The sequence below is a fragment of the Gymnoscopelus microlampas genome, assembly GCF_963454915.1.
Source record: "Gymnoscopelus microlampas genome assembly, chromosome: 4".
Lineage (NCBI taxonomy): Eukaryota > Metazoa > Chordata > Actinopteri > Myctophiformes > Myctophidae > Gymnoscopelus > Gymnoscopelus microlampas.
This window is the reverse complement of record NC_139941.1, coordinates 6,715,677-6,736,267: the sequence shown is the minus strand read 5'-3', so window position 1 is coordinate 6,736,267 and position 20,591 is coordinate 6,715,677. Positions and strand designations below refer to the sequence as shown.

General features: G+C 43.1%; 2 protein-coding genes across 4 annotated transcripts in view; both read left to right on the top strand.

Annotated features, from left to right (window-relative positions):
- Positions 1 to 20,591, top strand: part of lnpep (leucyl/cystinyl aminopeptidase) — a 69,014-nt gene that overhangs the window by 20,107 nt on the left and 28,316 nt on the right. For all 3 annotated transcript variants that reach the window (XM_084056256.1, XM_084056255.1, XM_084056257.1), the window contains 5 exons: positions 3,513 to 3,715; positions 7,580 to 7,691; positions 9,296 to 9,553; positions 12,668 to 12,858; positions 15,534 to 15,672. In XM_084056256.1, the coding sequence (XP_083912382.1) occupies positions 3,513 to 3,715; positions 7,580 to 7,691; positions 9,296 to 9,553; positions 12,668 to 12,858; positions 15,534 to 15,672 (903 nt within the window). The remainder of the gene's footprint in view (positions 1 to 3,512; positions 3,716 to 7,579; positions 7,692 to 9,295; positions 9,554 to 12,667; positions 12,859 to 15,533; positions 15,673 to 20,591) is intronic.
- On the top strand, positions 18,055 to 19,284 carry LOC311044575 (eukaryotic initiation factor 4A-I-like; the record flags this gene model as incomplete). The annotated part of the gene is made up of 1 exon (XM_084056264.1): positions 18,055 to 19,284. One exon carries the CDS (start codon positions 18,055 to 18,057, stop codon positions 19,282 to 19,284), a length of 1,230 nt encoding a protein of 409 aa, XP_083912390.1.

Here is a 20,591-nt window from a genome sequence, read left to right as displayed (position 1 = left end):
GCTCTGTCTCTGTCTTCTGTCTGTCTCTCTGTCACTCTGTCGCTTGGTTGCTCTGTGTCTGTCTGTCTGTCTGTCTGTCTGTCTGTCTGTCTGTCTGTCTGTCTGTCGCTCTCTGTCTGTCTGTCTGTCTGTCTGTCCCTGTCTGTCTGTCTGTCTCTGTCTCTGTCTCTGTCTCTGTCTCTGTCTCTGTCGCTGTCGCTGTCTGTCTGTCTCTCTGTCTCTGTCTGTCTGTCTCTCTGTCTCTGTCTGTCTGTCTCTCTGTCTCTGTCTGTCTGTCGCTCTGTCTCTGTCTGTCTCTGACTGTCTCTCTGTCTGTCTCTGTCTGTCGCTCTGTGTCTGTGTGTCTCTGTCTGTCTCTCTGTCTCTGTCTGTCTGTCGCTCTGTCTCTGTCTGTCTCTGACTGTCTCTCTGTCTGTCTCTGTCTGTCGCTCTGTGTCTGTGTGTCTCTCTCTGTCTGTCGCTCGCTCTCACTCTCTTTCTCACCTACGCTACACACACACTCTCCGCTCTTCAGTTTCTCTCTCACTTGCTCGCTCTCTCACTCTCTCGACCACACTCAGCAGTTGCAGTTAAGTGCATTTTTGGAAGTTGATTGATCGTTTAGCTTTAGGAATGTTTTAACCGCGTTTTAAGTTAACTAGCTAACCGTAGTCTACACATGCATTGTTGTGTGGTAACAGAAAACAGAAAATACACTAGTGTCGTGCCCTGAGGGACTCCGGTCAACCATATATAAGGTTTAACCCATTAAAACCGGGAACACATCTGTGTAACCACTATTTTATACTTTGGCTATCAAATAATAGCAGATCTACAAGCTCATAGCGCGGCACAGAGTGCATAATCTTGAATATTTGTGCAAATCTTTGAAAATATATATTTTTAAAGGGAACATTTTTTAACTCAAATCTTTGCTTCTGCGGGTTCCTGGAACAAAAATGGTTGGCGGCATGAAAAAGGTTTGAGAACCACTGATATTATAGCAACATACGTTTTTCAGAAAATTGTTTCATTTAATTGAATTAGCCCATTCAATCCGGGAACGCATCTGTGTCATTTTAAGACTTCTTTGGCTATTAAAAAATAGCAGATATACAAGCTCAAAGCTATGAGCTTGTATATATGCTATTTTTGAAAAAGATTCTGCGTCAAATCTTTGAATATATGTATTTTTTTAAAGCGAACATTTTTAACTCAAATCTTTGCTCCTGGGGGGTCCCTGGAACAAAACATTTGGAGATTGGGATCCGCAGCCAAATATATATGATTTTGGGGGTCCTTGAGAACTACTGATATAGAAACATACAGATTCCAGTTACAAATGTTTGCATTAAAAATATATATATATATTAAAATATTTGCACAAATCTTCACGATTAAAAAAGAATAGCAGATCTACAAGCTCGTAGATCTATGCGCTTGTATATCTGCTATTTCTGAATAGCCAAAGACATCTCAAAATGACACGGATTCATCTGTGTCACTTAAAATTTCTTTGGCTATTCAAAAATAACAGATATACAAGCTCATACTTGTAGATCTGCTATTTTTGGAAGAATCATGAAAATTTGTGCAAATCTTTGCATATATATTTTTTTTGCATATACATTTCTTACTCAAATCTTTGCTTCCCGGGGTCCCTGGAACAAAATATTTTGAGATGGGGGTCCGCGGCAATACATATCATTTTGGGGGTCCCTAACATGAAAAGGTTTTGAACACACCACTGTACCAACAGTCAGAAAACTGTTTTTTTATCAGCATCAGGTCTTAACCCATTGATACCTGGAACGCATCTGTGTCACTTTAGATGTCTTTGGCTATTCAAAAATAGCAGATATACAAGCTCATAGCGTGGCACAGAGTGCCGCGCTATGAGCTTGTAGATCTGCTATTTTTGAAAAATCTTGAAAAAAAAATGTTTTAGAATTTTTCCCAAAAACTGTTATGATTTAGATTTTTTTAAAGAATCGCCTCTGGTCTTAACTCATACACTGCCTACGACGTAAAAAACGTAATTTAGCAAAATCATTTTTTAAAACAAGATCTCACCGTCGTTCATCTCTCGAAGTGACACATTTCATTGTAGCACACCCGGATACGGAAATACGTCATATCAAAAGATTTTCGCTCCCGCCCACTTCCTGTTTGGGTTCCGCTTTCAAACGCCTTTTTCTCGGCTTTGCATATCTCCGCCGAGGAACACTGTTTCGCGTCGCTCTTTTGAAACTGCTACTGCTGCAAAGTGGAATGTCGGCGATTGAAAATTCTTCTCTGGGCCACTCTAGGGCTTTCACCAACTAGTCGACTAGTATAACCACTAGTCGACCTTAGTCGAATAGTTGGAAGAAAAAAACCCAAAAAGTTTTTTTTTATTATTTTCTAATGCCATTATTATCCTCCTGACTTTATTTTTTATCAAAAGGGGGTCAAAAGTATGCACAATAAAAGCCTATTATTGGGCAATCTCCAAGGGATCCTTGGAGACACTGCTGTGGTGCTGTGCTGCTCTGCCAGAAGCGCTTCCCTTAAAACGCCATAAAAATAAGGGCAGGAGGATAATAATAATAGTTATATAGTAGTAGGATGGCATTCAAACAATGCCCCCCCTAAAAACAAAAAGAAAAAATCTTTTTATTTTATTTATTTTTTTTATGTAAATTTCGACTAGTCGACTACCACTGGGTCAAATTAGTCGACCTGTAAAAATCTCTAGTCGTGAAAGCCCTAGGCCACTCACACAACTACCCTGTGTGTCTGCAAACAGTTGAACACGCGATCATAAGGGATTTAGCGAGGTCTGTGGCGAGGTGGAAAAAGAAAGTGAGTTTTCCGTTCAGATGGTTTAACGCTGGGCTGGAGGAGAAGGGCTCCGCCCCGGCCGTAATGTTTGTTGTCTGAGCGCCGTGCACGACTCGCCTGTGTGTTTAGAAACAACTGGACTGGCGATCATAATGAAAAAAAAAAAAATTGTGAATTTTTAAACAATTTTTTAAAAAACACTAAATCGCTGGCAGTGGGCAAACACAGCCAGAAATAAGTATGGCAGGGAATGGGTTAATAATGGGTTAACCCATTAAGACCTGGAACTGTGTAATTTTTAGATTTGAGCTAAAAAGCATTATTTTACACTTTGGGCTATTCAAAAATAGCAGATCTACAAGCTCATAGCGCGGCACCGAGTGCCGCGCTATGAGCTTGTAGATCTGCTATTTTTGAAAGATCGTGAAAATGTGTGCAAATCTTCTGAATATATATATATATATATTTAAAGGGAACATTTTTAACTCAAATCTTTGCTTCTGGGGGGTCCCTGGAACAACATATTTTGATGGGGGTCCGCGGCCAAATACATATCATTTTGGGGGTCCTTGACATGAAAAAGTTTGAGCATCACTGATATAGAAACATACGTTTTTCGGAAAACTGTTGAGACTGTTGAGACATGTAGAATCGGCTTCAGGTCTCAATGGGTCAAGTGGTTAAACGTCAATCCCACCGTGCGTTTGCAGGCGTTCCCGGCCCTGGACCCGGACGAGGCGGTGTACGAGCCACGGAGCTCTCGGCTGCTCGTCCGCGGCCTGGGAGAGAACGAGCTGGACGACGACGAGGAGGACTACGAGTCTTCGGCGCGGCTCCTCGGCATGTCCTTCATGAACCGCAGCACCGCCAGCCGGCCCAGCTCCTCCCCTTACACCAGACAGTCCCCGCCCAGGTATACCAAAACCTACCTTACTGCACCTGACTGTCACAGTTATTGCATCATCGCCCCTGATCTGCGATTATTTGAGATGATCGCAGTTGTTTTTGCATAAAATCGTCAGAATCGTTTCCATTCATGTAGATTTATCTGGTAACCCTTTAAGACCGGGAATAGCTTCTAAAATAGCAGATCTACATGAGCTTGTAGATCTGCTATTTTGGAAAAAACGTGAAAATGTGTGCAAATCTTTGAAAATATATATATATTAGAGGTGGGCATAGATTAATTTTTTTAATCTAGATTAATCTATCTGCAATCCTGGAGTTAATCTAGATTAATCTAGATTAAAATGGCTCATTTGAAGTCTGCCGAAGGCATTCAAAATATGTGTGTTCTAGGGATGCACCGATGGGATTTTGGCCGATATCGATATCCGATATGATATATTGCTGTTATGACCGATAACCGATATAACCGATGTCGATATGATCGATAAAAAAAACAGTTTTATCCAGTCTGAAAAACATGTGTAAACACTGCATTTGAAAAAGCAATCCCTGTTTATTCCAAATTATTTTATATTATCATCTGGATAATCCCCAGAGCAAAAAACATACGTGTCAACTGCAAAAAGTACCAGTGACAGCAGCTTAGAAACTTGGCAAATATCATTGATATTGAATAATTGAATAAAAAGTTTGGGCCCCAATATTGACCCCTGGGAGACGCCCAAATGATTTGAGCTGTATTTGCCCAGCTTCACAAACTGTTGACGTCTGTCCAAATAACTTTGTTTTAATCCAGTCTACTGCAATGCCTCTAATACCAATTTTCTCCAGTTTGTTTATTAATATGGTGTGATAGATAGTGTCAAAAGCTTGTATATCTGCTATTTTTGAATAGCCCAAAGTGTAAAATAATGCTTTTTAGCTCAAATCTAAAAATGACACAGTTCCAGGTCTCAACGGGTTAACACATTAAGACCAGAGGCGATTCTTTAAAAAAATCTAAATCATAACAGTTTTTGGAAAAGTGTCAAAATGCCTGAGATGTTGATCTGTTAGTTCTAAAACCATATTGACTCTCTGAGAGTAGGCTACATTACATTTTTCCAAAAAATAATCTAGTCTGCTATTGAAAAGTTTCTCCAGTAGGCCTATTGAAAATTGCGAACAATTGGTTCCATTTGGACACTGAATTTACAGACCCATAAGGGTCCATTTGGTTTGTACACTCCGAGTTACAGACCCATATAAGGACCCACTTTTAGAACCACTATCCTACACTGTGTGTGTGTGTGTGTGTGTGTGTGTGTGTGTGTGTGTGTGTGTGTGTGTGTGTGTGTGTGTGTGTGTGTGTGTGGTGTGTGTGTGTGTGTGTGTGTGTGTGTGCGCGTGCGCACCCGCACGCTTAGCATACATTTGTTTGTTGTTGTTAGCATGTAGCACTCAGTAGCATGCTCTATAGCAACAAGTATTACCAAACATCGCCCAACTACTGCTATGTTTGTTCATCAACACGGTAGCGGAGGCTCTGCTTTTGTCCAATGACCACTTTAATAAGCTTTGCTGGGCTTACAGACCTGAAGCAAATGAATTAACGAGTGGAACAACACGCTCGCACCACCGACACATACTTACGGTGCGTTTTAACAGCGGGCAACTCTGGGCGATGCCGGGCGATATCGCCCAAAAAGATAAAGAAAATCCATCTTTCATCGCCCCCCCGCCCACTTCGCCCGATCGCCGGCTCTCATAGACTTTCATTATATTTTGGGCGATGTTGCCCGGCATCGCCCGAGAGTTGCCCGCTGTTAAAACGCAGGGTCAGCCTCGTTTTAACAGCGGGCAACTCTGGGCGATGCCGGGCGATATCGCCCAAAAAGATAAAGAAAATCCATCTTTCATCGCCCCCCCCGCCCACTTCGCCCGATCGCCAGTAGTTGCCGGCTCTCGGACTTTCATTATATTTTTGGACGATGTCGCCCAGTATTGAAATGAATGAGAGGCAGTGCGCAGCGCACGTCTGTACACCATGTGAAACCCGACACCTATCCCCACACCCACACACACCCACACACACACACACACACACACACACACACACACACACACACACACACACACACACACACACACACACACACACACACACACACACACACACACACACACACACACACACACACACGCATTGCAGTCACACACAGACACAGAGTAATTCGCCCAGCTACATCAGCTAATGTTTTGGCTCCCAGACCCAACTTTGAGAATAGATTAACGGCGGTAATTTTTTTTTATCGCACGATAAGAGTCCGCGTTAACTTAGCCCGGTAACGGCGTTAACGGCCCGGCCTTAATATATATATATATATATATATATATTCATATCTCAAATATTTGCTTCTGGGGGGTCCCTGGAACAACATATTTTGAGATGGGGTGGGGGGGTCCGCGGACCAATACATATCATTATGGGGGTCCACTGATATTACAGCAACATACGTTTTTTTTCCAAAAAGATTTGAGTTAAAAATCTTTGCTCAAATATATATATATTCAAAGATTTGCACACATTTTCAAGATTTTTCAAAAGATAGCAGATCTACAAGCTCATAGAGTGCCGTGCTATGAGCTTGTAGATCTGCCATTTTTGAATAGCCAAAGAAATCTAAAATGACACAGATGCGTTCCCGGATTGAATGGGTTAAAACTGTTCATGCAGTTTCACACATTTTCAAAAATAGCACAAATAGCCGATGTGACATGTTCATGTGAACTTGTAGATCAGTTATTTGGCTACTTTTTTTTTAAGTATCATAGGTTGACAAATATGCCCATATATGGAGATATCTTTATTTGTCAGTCCTTGTCCCTTTTATGCCCATATATGGAGATCACTGATGTCACCATATGCCCATATATGGGCATGCCCCCTTTTGTGGCCATATATGGAGCTGACTGATTTGTTTGCGCCATGACGACACATTGAGGTTAGACAACACACTCCATATTTGGGCGTAGCTGCATTGGGAACTCCTTATATGGTTATAGTGATATGAGCGTGATGGCGTGGTCCGCCAGATGGTCCTCCCTTATAAGCCAAATTTTAATTGAATATAAAATTATTAAATATTTATCCTGTTTTGGCCATCGTACATCATTTATTGATTATTGGTACTAGTCGCTGTCAGTCATTTCTTTGTGTATTGAAGTTATTTCTGATGTCTGTCATTTTTTTATTTATGTATTATGTTCCTATGTTCCAAAATACAATTGATACTCAATAAATATTGAGTATCAATACTCACCCGTAATAATGTTGTGCATGGTAGTTAACACATCGGGTGCCAGCATTTTTTCATAACAACTTACCGTGGGTGCCAGCATTCTCCCCATTGACTGCGCTTTGCTGTTTAAAGTTTCCGCGTGCGTTACAAGCAAATCCACGCAAAAAAAAGCATCGATTCATGTTCTGCCATGAGCCTGGCTACAGCCTGGAACCATAACATTCCCCTCGCGGGTTACAACGGGGGGGGGATCGCGCATCGCGCATGACCAGTTTTCCCCACAGGAAACAGATTCGGAGATATAGGCGTTTCAAAGTAGGAAATAGACAGGAACCGGATGGGGGAAAAAAAAATGTTTCCGGTGAGCGATCTGGCACTTCCTTCGCAGGATTACAATGGGTGCTCCCAGAGCTGCTCTAGCCCCGCCCGCGCGGAGAAAAACTAAAAAAACAAAAAGACTGAAATCACGGTTCAGACCGTGTTCGGCACCGAAGCTTCGGAACCGCCACTATGTAAACACACGGTTCAGACCGTGTTTGGCACCCGATATGTTAACTGTACTGATGTAAATGTTTTTCAATGTTCAGGTCATGTTCGCGGCCCTCAGTGCGCACCATGGTGGTGTGTGTGTTGTTCCTGGTCATCGTGGCGTCCATGACCATGGTGTTGTACTTCCTGCCTGGCTGTACCTTCACCAAGGTGAGAGAGACTAAACCTCTTATTTCCATATTTTTTCCAATCTTTTTTTTTTTTACTTCTTTTCAAAAGTAGCAGATCGACAAGCTCGAAACGTGGCGCGAAGCGGCACGTTTCGAGCTTGTCGATCTGCTACGTTTGCTATTTTTGAATTTGAATCGTGAAAAGTAACAGTTTTGGACTTTCCACCGGACGTTTCCACCGGACAGAAACAACTTATTTTACAAATGTGGGATTTAAAAATATATATCCAAAGATTTGCACACATTTTCAAGATTTTTCAAAAATAGCAGATCCACACGCTCATAGCGAAGCACTCGGTGCTATGAGCTTGTAGATCTGCTATTTTTTGAATGGCCAAAGAGATCTAAAATGACTGATGCTTTCCCAGATTGAATGGGTCAACCGCGCTATTTAGTCATACAACAAGTACAAGTAATACAAGTAGTCACACAGTGAGTAACATTGTGACCTTGCAGATCAGCTATTTTCTTTTTCTGTAGATCGCTATTTTTGAAAAATGTTATTGAATTTATTCATTTATTTGTAATTCTTGAAAAGTTTCCTGTATTTAATGTTCCCCCACTAGAATATTAAAACTACACAATACGGTACTTATGTTATACATTTCTAATCATTCTAGTGGGGAGCATTAAGGCCGTTTTAGCACTATAGGCTCTATGCACAGCAGCCATATTATCGCTTCCTTCACAGGTGTTACCAGTGATACTAATGAAGGCTCTGTTCCATTTAGTCTAGCACAGTAGTTCTCAGATTTTTGAATTTCAGTTTTCCACGACCCCCATAACTCTGAGAGTGTACAAATGGAACCAAATGGACCCGTAAGGGTCCATTTGGTTCCATTTGTACACTTTCAGAGTTACACACCCGTAAAGGGCCATTTGGGAGTGTTTCCAGTGAGCCAACATGCACAATATCAGCACCCTGACTCCGTCTGACCAGAATGGAACAGAGCCTTCATTAGTATCATTGGTAACACCTGTGAATGTCTCACAATATGGCTGCTGTGCATAGAGCCTATTGACGCGGGCGTTCTCACCTGGGTCGGCGGGGGTCGCGCCGCGATCATTGTCGTTTTGCTTTTGGAAAAAAAAAGCTGACCACAACCCAGCTCTTGCCGCCCGCGGGCGTGTGCATTAAAGCGAGCGCGAGCGCTCATCGAAAATGGATTACTAAGGCGCGTCGAGCGCTCCGCGTCTGAAACGGCCTTTAGGTTTGCATTCAGATGAAGGCTTTTATTGTGGTGACGCAGAGCAGTGGCTCCTCAAACATTTTCAAGTCAAGTACCCACAAATCGATATGCATTTGGCCACGGACCCCCATTCGAATATAGTTTGTGCCAGGAACCCCGTAAAGGAAGATTTGTATCGTTCATTTTTTTCAAAAATCGTTCAAGTTTTTTTTATTTCAAAAATGTGTGTTGATGATAGGTTCTTGGTTTACGTATGTATTAGTTATTATTAGATTATTGGTTTAATTATTGGTTTATTGGTTTACTTATGTATTACTTTATTATTAGATTACTATTTTTATGCATTTGATGTATTATGTGTATTATGATGTATTAAATGCCTAAACTTTAACAGACGGGATGCCGTAAGCCAAACAGCACGGCTCCCCTCGAGCCCGTCTACCCACAATCCACCACGGGGGAGCCGTTCCCCTGGGCCGAGTACCGCCTCCCCGCCAGCGTGCGACCTCTGAACTACGACCTGGCGCTGCGGCCCGACCTCAAGAGCATGACCTTCACCGGACGCACCGTGATCACGCTGTCGGTCCAGCACCAGACCAAACGCATCGTCCTGCACGCCGCCGAGCTCAACATCACCAACGCTACCTTCCAGGTGGGCCCCTACAACCCTATATATACGTTTTTCAAGGCCAAGGACCCAGCCCCTACATCGTACACGGGCAACTGGCGGCCCGGGGGCCACATGCGGTCCCCACCTTCACCTAATGCGGCCCGCAGGTTCATATCGGAATACTGATATATTATTGACTACAATAATATATCAGTTACAATTAGGGATGTCCGATATTATCGGCCGATATTAGCATAAAAATTGATATCGGGAAAATATCGGTATCGGTTTTTGAAAAAAAAAAAAAAAAAAAAATGTTTTGTTCTTACTGTATATGGTGTGTGTGATATGAAATTTGAGCTTACCCTAATCACAATAATCCCCGCATATATCGGTATCGGTTGATATCGGTATCGGTAATTAAGAGTTGGACAATATCGGTATATCGGTTATCGGTAAAAAAGCCAATATCGGACAACCCTAGTTACAATTCCAAACATGCATACATGACCCACTTTAATTACTTCAGTCTAGACTAGTGTTAACATTCTGTTGTCTTTTTTTATGTCCAATGTATTTGTATTTAAGTTCATAAAGTTAACATAAGTGTAACTATAAATGCATTTGAAATTAAATACAAATTATACTTTTCAGGATTCCAATTAAAAAATAGCAACACAAAAATCTGGTTTCCAATAAAAAAATAGCAAAAATAGCAGATCCACAAGCTCAAAACGTGTCGCACTGCTATTTTTGCTACTTTTGTGTGACATAGAACGGCCCGACAATATATGCTATATGGCCCTCACCTATATATAGTGAGTGTGGAAATATAGTGGCCCTCTCCATTATCAAAGTTGCCCACACCTAGCTGTTTTTACTCTTCACCCACCCCCTCCCCACAGGAACCAGAGGGAGGGGGGGGGTCAAACCTCAAAGGAGTTATGATGGTGTCTCTAATCCATCCAAGTTATAGGAAGAAATGGTGGTTGGGTGGATGGACAAATTAGAGCATGTAGGGGCCGAGAGAGATGAAGCAGGGACCTCCCTACATACTGTAGATGTGCATACTGTAAAATTATGCTGCAGATCTGCTATTTTCGGCTGGTTAATGTAAACAAAAAAAAGTTCCAACCACACAAAGATTTGGATACCCCGCAGTTGTAACTCTGAGGACCCTCTAAAGGTCCCAGACCCCCTGTTGAAGACCCATGCCATAGGTCAAACCCAGATAGCGTTACTTGACCGGTGTCCCCCAGGGCTTTATACCAGTATTTCCCTCTACACCAAATCTCTTTGCTGAACATAGTTGATCTAGCTTGTTGATCTGCTATTTTCAGTGATATGAACGTTCGCCCCCAGAATGGGGATGCTAGGGTTCATGTGTCTAAATTGGGAAAACAAATATATATATATATTTGGATTGTACATTTCAGGCAATTCAAAGTGCGTTAAATAAAACATTAAGCATTAAGCATTAACATTAAGCTTCAATATTTTTCAGGTCAAGGACCGCTTTGCTGAGAGACAAATTCATTTCTGGTGTCAAGCTTATGTTGCAGTAGTGGCGCAGAGCCTCTGCCTAGAATCCTAATATCTCCCCCGGTTTATAAAGGATTTCCTTTAGTCTAGCGGTTAAGATGTTGGCTTTCCATGTGGGAGAACCGGGTTTGAATCCTGGGCGTTACACTTTGAAAACATTTCTAGGACCTACTTGCAGACAGGTGCTCCTTTATGGTGATTTTGAAGGAGGGTAAGGAGTCACACTTTTTGATGGCTGTTTTAGGGCATTCCACATTTTGGTGGCATAACAGTAGAACCAATTTAACCCCATGTTTGTGCCGAATCATAATGATACTGACCATGATACTGACATGATACTGACATGATACTGACATGATACTGACCATGATACTGACATGATACTGACATGATACTGACCATGATACTGACATGATACTGACCATGATACTGACATGATACTGACCATGATACTGACAAGATACTGACCATGATACTGACATGATACTGACAAGATATACTGACCATGATACTGACCATGATACTGACCATGATACTGACCATGATACTGACAATGATACTGACCATGATACTGACATGATACTGACCATGATACTGACATGATACTGACAATGATACTGACCATGATACTGACATGATACTGACCATGATACTGACATGATACTGACAAGATACTGACCATGATACTGACCATGATACTGACCATGATACTGACCATGATACTGACAATGATACTGACCATGATACTGACATGATACTGACCATGATACTGACATGATACTGACAAGATACTGACCATGATACTGACATGATACTGACAAGATATACTGACCATGATACTGACCATGATACTGACCATGATACTGACCATGATACTGACCATGATACTGACCATGATACTGACAATGATACTGACCATGATACTGACATGATACTGACCATGATACTGACATGATACTGACCATGATACTGACCATGATACTGACATGATACTGACCATGATACTGACATGATACTGACCATGATACTGACATGATACTGACATGATACTGACCATGATACTGACCATGATACTGACATGATACTGACCATGATACTGACCATGATACTGACATGATACTGACCATGATACTGACATGATACTGACCATGATACTGACATGATACTGACCATGATACTGACATGATACTGACCATGATACTGACATGATACTGACAAGATATACTGACCATGATACTGACCATTATACTGACCATGATACTGACCATTATACTGACCATGATACTGACCATGATAAAAAAAAAACTTGTAACTACATTTTTCAAATAATTGTAGTGTAGTAAAAGTACAATATTTGCCTATGAGATGTAGTGGAGTAAAAGTATTGAAAATTGGAAATACTTTTTAAGTAAAAGTACCTCAAAATTGTAATTAAGTATGGTACTTGAGTAAATGTACTTAGTTACTTTCCACCACTGAAAATTACAATGCATGGAAATTATCCAGAAAAGAAAATCTCAGTAAAGAAAACGGCGGCAAGCAGAATGGTTTTCAACTTCGATTTATTTTCATTTTTAACCTTGATTGATCGATGCCCTTTTGTCTGTTGTCCAGGTTGGTGACGGGCCGCCCAGCGTGGTCACCGTCCTGGAGTACAAGCCCAGGCAGCAGATAGCGGTGAAGTTCAGTGAGGAGCTGCAGGCCGGCCAGCGCTGCGTTCTGACTCTGGACTACTCTGCCAGCCTCTCTCACAACTACGACGGCTTCTACAACAGCTCCTACGTCAACGCCGGCGGCAACAGGACGTATGTACAGGGGTTGCCAGATCTGCTTATTAGAATTTCCCCGCAAGATTTTATTTGAAAACAGCCGATCTACTGTGAGCTTGTAGATCTTGATGTAGATCTTGTAGATTTGCTATGTCATAGACCTAGACCTGGTTGCTTGTTTCTCTCACAGAATGTATGAACTAGCGTTTAACATTTTCCGGGAAATAGCTAATTTTAATTCCCGGGAATTTTCAGACCTTTTCCCGGGCTTCGCGGGAATTCCCGTTAAAGGGTAAAAAAAAAAAAAAAGTGCCCACTAAAATGCATTTATATGTAGATACTTAAATAGCCAATTTTACACCGAGGTGCCCAAATGTCCCTATTGTGCTATGAACTTGCACTAATAATGACTTAAGTTGATTTTTTAAAAATCATATACATATAATATATAAATATAATAGCCTATAGTGCCCTGCCCTGGCGGAGATCTGCCCTGTTGCGCAGCAGCGGGTGAAGACAATTAACTTAAACGCGGAGCTGCGCTCAAAACGCACTCAAACAATGTCAAACTCTAGCTGCTGAAATAAACGTTCCATTTGTATCATTATTGACAAGAGAATTTACAAAAGGATTATTTATTTATTGTCCATCAGAGTGCCGGTGAGGTCACAGCTTATCTCTACTTTTGTAGGATATTGATTTGATAGCCTAAACTTGTCATTTGTTTGCAGTTATTAATTTATATTAGGCTACTTGCTGGATATTATAAGACTCCATTTTGGGTTGTTGGCTGTATGTTGTCTATTAATCTATATTTTGTTGTTGATCAAATGTGGGGTTTTGTAGTGTGATTTTGATTTTGCCAGCACTGACAATCAATGAGACAGACAGCTGATGTGCAGTTCACTTGTTCTACTGGGTAGTTCTAGTAAAATGGTACTTTGAACGTTCTAAAATGCAAGTGTAGGTAGGGTAGGCAGGCTACATTAATGATGATAAAAAAATCGGACCACATCGGTCTAATACTTTCTCTCTCTCTCTCCCTCTCTCTCTCTCTCTCTCTCTCTCTCTCTCGCAAGCGCTCTCTCTTGCTCTCTCTCTCTCCAGCTCTCCGGTCTGTCCTCTCTCTCTATCAAAAGCATTGCTTGGCTTGCGCGCATTTTAAGCTGGACTATAGGCTCGATCAAACCTACCTACTGTTTATGCAGCGTTTCACTTGATGATGTTGAATCTGAACTAGTCAACTGGTGTCTACCATATTGGCAGCAGAGGAAACAGTGAAATCAGCGTGCGCAGGGCAGGCATGGGGCATCACGGCCACTTGTGTTTTATTTTGTTCATTACTGTTACATTCAGTTCGCCCCATATTGGTCAGCGCTCCACTTCCGGTGGTGCGACTATGTTTTCATTCCCACTAACAATATTTCTCCACTGAACACTAACACCAATTCTCCTAAAGAACATGGATGGTTTTGGTTATAAGCCCACTTGTTTCTATGATGAAAGAGCAAGTTAAAATGTTACTAACTTTCCGTGGTCTTGTCGGCTTCGAGGACGCTATTGTTAAATGAGTTTCGGCTTGTTTTTAGTGGGGAAGGAACGGCACACACGTAAATCCCGCCCACTACATTTGATTGGGTAAAGCGCGGCTTGCTTCCTGATCTGATAGCACGCCCACTTGAAACCAATGCGCACGGGTTGTCAACACGGCTACCGACAGATTCAAACGCAGAGCAGAATCTGAATCGGTTATTACATAACCATAAACATATATGGAGATCCGTTTGTCCAGATCCGATGCCCGCCGTCTTGTTCAGATATGCGGTTTTCCAGAACCGCGTGATTCGACCAGATATGTCCATATATGGGCATATACTGACGACATCAGGGATCTCCACATATGGGCATAAAAGCGACACGAACTGACATATACAGAGATCTCCATATGTGGGCTTAGGAGCATGCCCATATATGGGCATATACTGATGACATCAGGGATCTCCGTATATGGGCATAAAAGGGACAAGGACTGCCAGATATTGATCTCCATATATGGGCATATCAGTCTGATCCACGGTGCGACGTAGGTGTGAGTGCCGTGTAGCGGCCTGAACCTCTAGTATATTAAACCATTTAGACCGGGAACGCATCTGTGTAATTTTAAGATTTCTTTGGCTTTTCAAAAATAGCAGATATACAAGCTCATAGAGCGGCACTGAGTGCCACGCTATGAGCTTGCAGATCTTGCAGAAAATATGTGCAAACATTTGCAAACATTTTTACTCAAGTCTTTGCTTCTGGGGATTCTACAAATGTCTTCTAAATCCTAACCGTTTTTTTGAAAAAACTTATGTTGCTATAATCAGAGGTTATCAAACTTTTTCTTGTCAAGGACCCCCAAACTGATATGTATTTGGCCATGGACCCCCAGAAGCAAAGATTTGAGGTAAAAAACGGTCGCTTTAAAAAATATATTCAAAGATTTGCCACAATTTTCACTACGTTAGTGCCGCGCTATGAGCTTGTAGATCTGCTATTTTTGCATAGCCAAATAAATCAAAAAAATGACACAGATGCGTTCCCGGTCTTAATGGGTTAAATGTACCCCCTCAAGGACCACTAGGGGTTTCCCGGACCCCACTTTGAGAAGCACTCCCTTAAGAGGACATGCATGGTCATGTGACTTGACCGTCCTCTGCTCTCATCCCCAGGGTCCTAGCTGCCACCCAGTTTGAGCCTCTGGCTGCCAGGAAGGCCTTCCCCTGCTTCGATGAGCCCTCCTTCAAAGCCACCTTCCTGGTCAGGATCACCAGAGAGCCTCGCTACATCGCTCTCTCCAACATGCCAAAGGTAAACGTTCAAAAGAACAACGCGTTTGTATTCCACTGCGTTCTGACTGCCCGGTGCGTCATCCTAGGAAACTGTTAAAGGTGCCGTAACTGATATTATTATGTCTGATGCTTTCAAGATTTTCAAGTGGGCCCTGATCCAGAAAAGGTTGAGAACCACAGTTTAGTTTGAGGATCTTGTCACAGTGTTACAGTTTGTGGATTCTACCTCGCTAAAAGTAAAAATGACAAGTGTGCAGAGCCTCTGTGAATGGTTTTGACAAACATGAGGCCCCCTGAACAAAAGGCAAATGGTTGCGTTTCCTCTTTCCATCTCTTTCCTAGTATGATTTGGCTTGACCTTTGCTCAGAATTGCCAGAAAACAACACCAGTGCCATTTGGAAATGAACTAACGAGGAAAAGCTGATATCTTACAATAAATGCAGGGAATCTCTTGTTTGTGTACGTAGGTAATCCACCTATCTCGAGAACTGTGCGACCGACCAACGTTCTGGCTGTGGCCCAAATTAGCCAATTGATTACCATGGCAACTCCAGCCAATGCTTGATTTGGCAAATTCCCCACACCTATCGAATAACCCCTGCCATTTGATTACATAGTCTACATCTCCATATATGGGCAAAAAAAGGGACACAGACAGACGGTTACAACGTCTGTCTGTGACCAACTTCAAATTCGCCACACACATCGCAGACAACCCGAGGGAGTGCAGTGCCCGGCGCTGAGTCGGTCTGATAGGGGGTTGTCCAGAACCGCCAGAAAAGGCTCTGGCCATGGCCCAAATGAGCCAATTGATTGCAACCCCAGCCTTAAAGTAATACTAGGTAACTTTAAAAAAAAAAAAACTAAAGTTACATTTTATATCTTTTGTGAGTGGCAAATGTTTCACAACACCCATTCCATGAATTTCACCCCCGAAAGCCTTTTATGAAAAATGTTCTATTGAAAGTATAGAAAGGGGCGTCTTTCCCGCGAAAATGACGTCATCCGGCCGGAAAACGGAAAAGGAAATGCACCGGTTTCCTGTTTGTCCCGGAACTACCGCGCTAGTAACAAAAAGGAATTTCACGCTGTTTTTATGGCATTATAGGATTTGAAGATGGAAAAGATGGAAAAACAAAAGCAAAAGGAAACACAGCTCACGGTAACTAAAGTTCCACTGGTTAAGAGAAACGATCCGCAGATAGTATAAAACAACAAAAAGAACGCTTTTTGAAACGCTGATATGTTTAGAGCTGTAGACGCCTCGACGAGGACCCGGATGTAAACAATGCAATCCGCCATTGCCGAGTGATCGCCCATCGAAAATGGCTCGTTTTCACCACGGTAAAAAGATATGGCGATAAGGACTTTTTTCTCAAGATCCTATCATTGGAGTGGACGGAAGGTTAGTTTTTTGGACTGGATTCACATCCGTCCATTCCATTTTACAGGGTCCGCGGATCATTCTTAAGTTGCGTTAGAGTGCCCCATGTGGAAACAAATAAAACATAATAATTAAACATATCACTCGACGGGTGTATTTTGCAAAACCGTAGATCCTAATGATGTTAATGTGAAAATTCATCAAACGTTTTCCTTCTCTGGTCTTGCAAGTCAGAAACGATGCAAGTTGATAATGCATGCCCCCACCTGACACCTGCAATACCTGTTGTACCATTGTCAGACAGTTTTTGTCCCTTTTATGCCCATATATGGAGATTTGCCCGTCTGTCTGTGTCCCTTTTATGCCCATATATGGAGGTTTCTCCATCTGTCTGTCTGTCGGTCTGTGTCCCTCATATGGAGGTTTCTCCATCTGTCTGCCTATGTCCCTTTTATGCCCATATTTGGAGTTCTGTGTGAGGCATGCCCAAATTTGGAATCCAGGCCAGTCTATGACGTCATATTGATGACATCAGGGGGACTCCATCTATGGGGATCTCCTGATTTTTCGTTATTTTTTGGCGATCCGTTGATCAGAAAGACTTTTCACTCGGCTGCATTGCAGCTTGCAAATCTCCATATGGAAATGGAATGTGAATTGTTTTACGTCCGCCGTCGACCCAACATCGGCGACAGAGGCAATTTTAATATAGGATAGGATAGACATCTCTTGACTTCTATACAGAGAAGTTTAAAAGGTGCAGGTAGAAAAGGCTTGTCTTCCAGGTCTGGGTTGTCATGGTTACTGCTGCTGCCACATCAGCATATCCATATTTGGACATGGCTCCATATATGGATATGGTTGACTCATCGTGACATCATGTGACATCATGTGACATCAATGACAAGACACCCTCATCAGACCGCATATAAAGAACCGCAGACTCAGAGAGAGGCCATAATCAATTTAACTTTGTTTAACACATTCAACCAAGAGAGAGAAGCCAGATAATAACGATGTCAGCCGGATATGAAGAGAAGAGAGACCAACACAACAGTGGTCCCGAGGGCATGGAGCCAGGTGGGATCATTGAGAGCAGCTATAGCGAGATCGTGGACAGTTTTGATGCCATGGCCCTGAATGAGAATCTTCTCAGGGGAATCTACGCCTATGGTTTTGAGAAGCCCTCCGCCATCCAGCAGAGAGCCATCGTCCCTTGTATCAAAGGTCATGATGTGATAGCTCAGGCCCAGTCTGGGACAGGGAAGACCGGTACCTTCGCCATCTCCGTCCTGCAGCAACTCGATTTGAAGCTCGGTGGCACTCAGGCCCTAATCGTGGCCCCTACCAGGGAACTGGCTCAGCAGATCCAGAAGGTATTCCTGGCCCTGGGGGATTACATGGGTGCCACATGCTACGTCTGCATCGGAGGGACTAACGTCCGCAGCGAGCAGGCGAAGCTCCAGGCCGACGGCCCCCCGCACATCGTGGTGGGAACCCCCGGCCGTATCTTTGACATGCTCAACCGCAAGCACCTCTCCTCAAAGCACATCAAGATGTTTGTACTGGATGAGGCTGATGAGCTGCTGAGCAGAGGTTTCCAAGACAAGATCAAGGAAATATTCGAGAAACTAGGGAGCAACGTCCAGGTTGTGCTGCTGTCTGCCACCATGCCCGAGGATGTCCTGGAGGTCAGCAAGAACTTCATGCGCGAGCCTGTGCGCATCATGGTCAAGAAAGAGGAGCTGACCCTGGAAGGTATCCGACAGTTCTATATTAACGTGGAGAAGGAGGATTGGAAGCTGGACACCCTGTGTGACCTGTACGGGACCCTGACCATCACCCAGGCCGTCATCTTCGTCAACACCAGGAGGAAGGTGGAATGGCTCACAGAGAAAATGCACGCCAAGGACTTCACCGTCTCGGCCCTGCACGGAGACATGGAACAGAATGAGAGAGATGTGATCATGAAAGAGTTCCGCACCGGTTCCAGCCGAGTCCTCATCACCACCGACCTTCTGGCCAGAGGTATCGACGTGCAGCAGGTGTCGCTGGTCATCAACTACGATCTGCCCGCCAACAGGGAGAGCTATATCCACAGGATTGGCCGTGGCGGTCGCTTTGGCAGGAAGGGCGTGGCCATCAACATGGTGACAGAGGAGGAAAAACGCACCATGCGAGACATCGAGAAATTCTACAACACCACCGTGGATGAGATGCCCCTCAATGTTGCCGATCTCATCTGAAAAATAAAAATAAAAAGATTCAGCCGATCATCTCTGTTCTACTGCCACGAGAACCTCTCGGCTGGACTACATTCTCCCCACACTCCCCCCACTTTCTCCTCCATCAGCATTCCCACCAGAAACCTGTAGTGGAAGCCAGAGTAATCGAGATGCCCAACAATGATTCAGCCGATCGTCTCTGTTCTACTGCCACGATGACCTCTCGGCTGGACTACATTCTCCCCACCCTCCCCGACTTTCTCCTCCATCAGCATCCCCACCAGGAACCTGTAATGGAAGGCTTTGGGATTGTTCTGGTACTTGTTTTATTGTATTTCATTTCAAATAGGTTTTCTGACCATCTTTATCAGGCAAGGATGGACTGTTTTGCCTGCCTTGCCTGCCTGACTAAATGTTTTATTTATTTTTCCTTCATCAACGTCATCATTCCTACTAAGCCCGCCAAAACCTTGCCATTCTCAAAAAACAAACAAAACAAACAAAACAAAACAAATATCTTGTTTGCCGCCAACCCAAAACCCAAAGCCTTAAACTATATGTAAAAAAAATAATAAAAAAAAGGCTGAAATACGACAAAAATGATATGGAAATGGAATGTTAACTTTTTGACGTCCACCATTTTTGACCCAACGTCGTCGAAGAAGGCAATTTTATAATACAGGATAGCATGGGACAAGATCTCCCTTCTGACCCATCAGTGCATTCACGGCAATGCCCCCCCCCCCACCTCAAAGAACTTTTCCAAACAAAACCCTCCACTCGAAAGCTTCACTCGTCCAACACATACCTTTTTCACATAGCTTCTTCTTAGGGCTTTCAATTAGTTTTTAATCAACTTTTCCCCCCAAGAAAGGGTCTTGTTGTTTTTGCCCTGATTTTGTTATTTTCGGGCCTTTTGATTTTGAAACCAAGTAGCACTTTGTGATTTCCAAAAATGTAAAGTGTGTTATAAATATCGACGTGCAGCAGGTGTCGCTGGTCATCAACTACGATCGCCAACAGGGAGAGCTATATCCACAGGATAGGCCGCGGAGGTCGCTTTGGCAGGAAGGGCATGGCCATCCATGGTGACAGAGGAGGAAGAGCGCACCCTGAGAGACATCGAGGAATTCTACAACACCACCGTGGAGGAGATGCCCATCAATGTTGCCGATCTCATCTAAAAAAGAAAAAGATTCCGCCCTCCATTTGGTTCTAACCCCGTTCCCCCTTCTTTCTTGGAATGGACCCTTCGCTAAACCCCACCCCAAAAGCGATTGTCCAATGCCAGCTTAGCAACCGTTGTTAGCCTGGCACAGGTCTGGCAA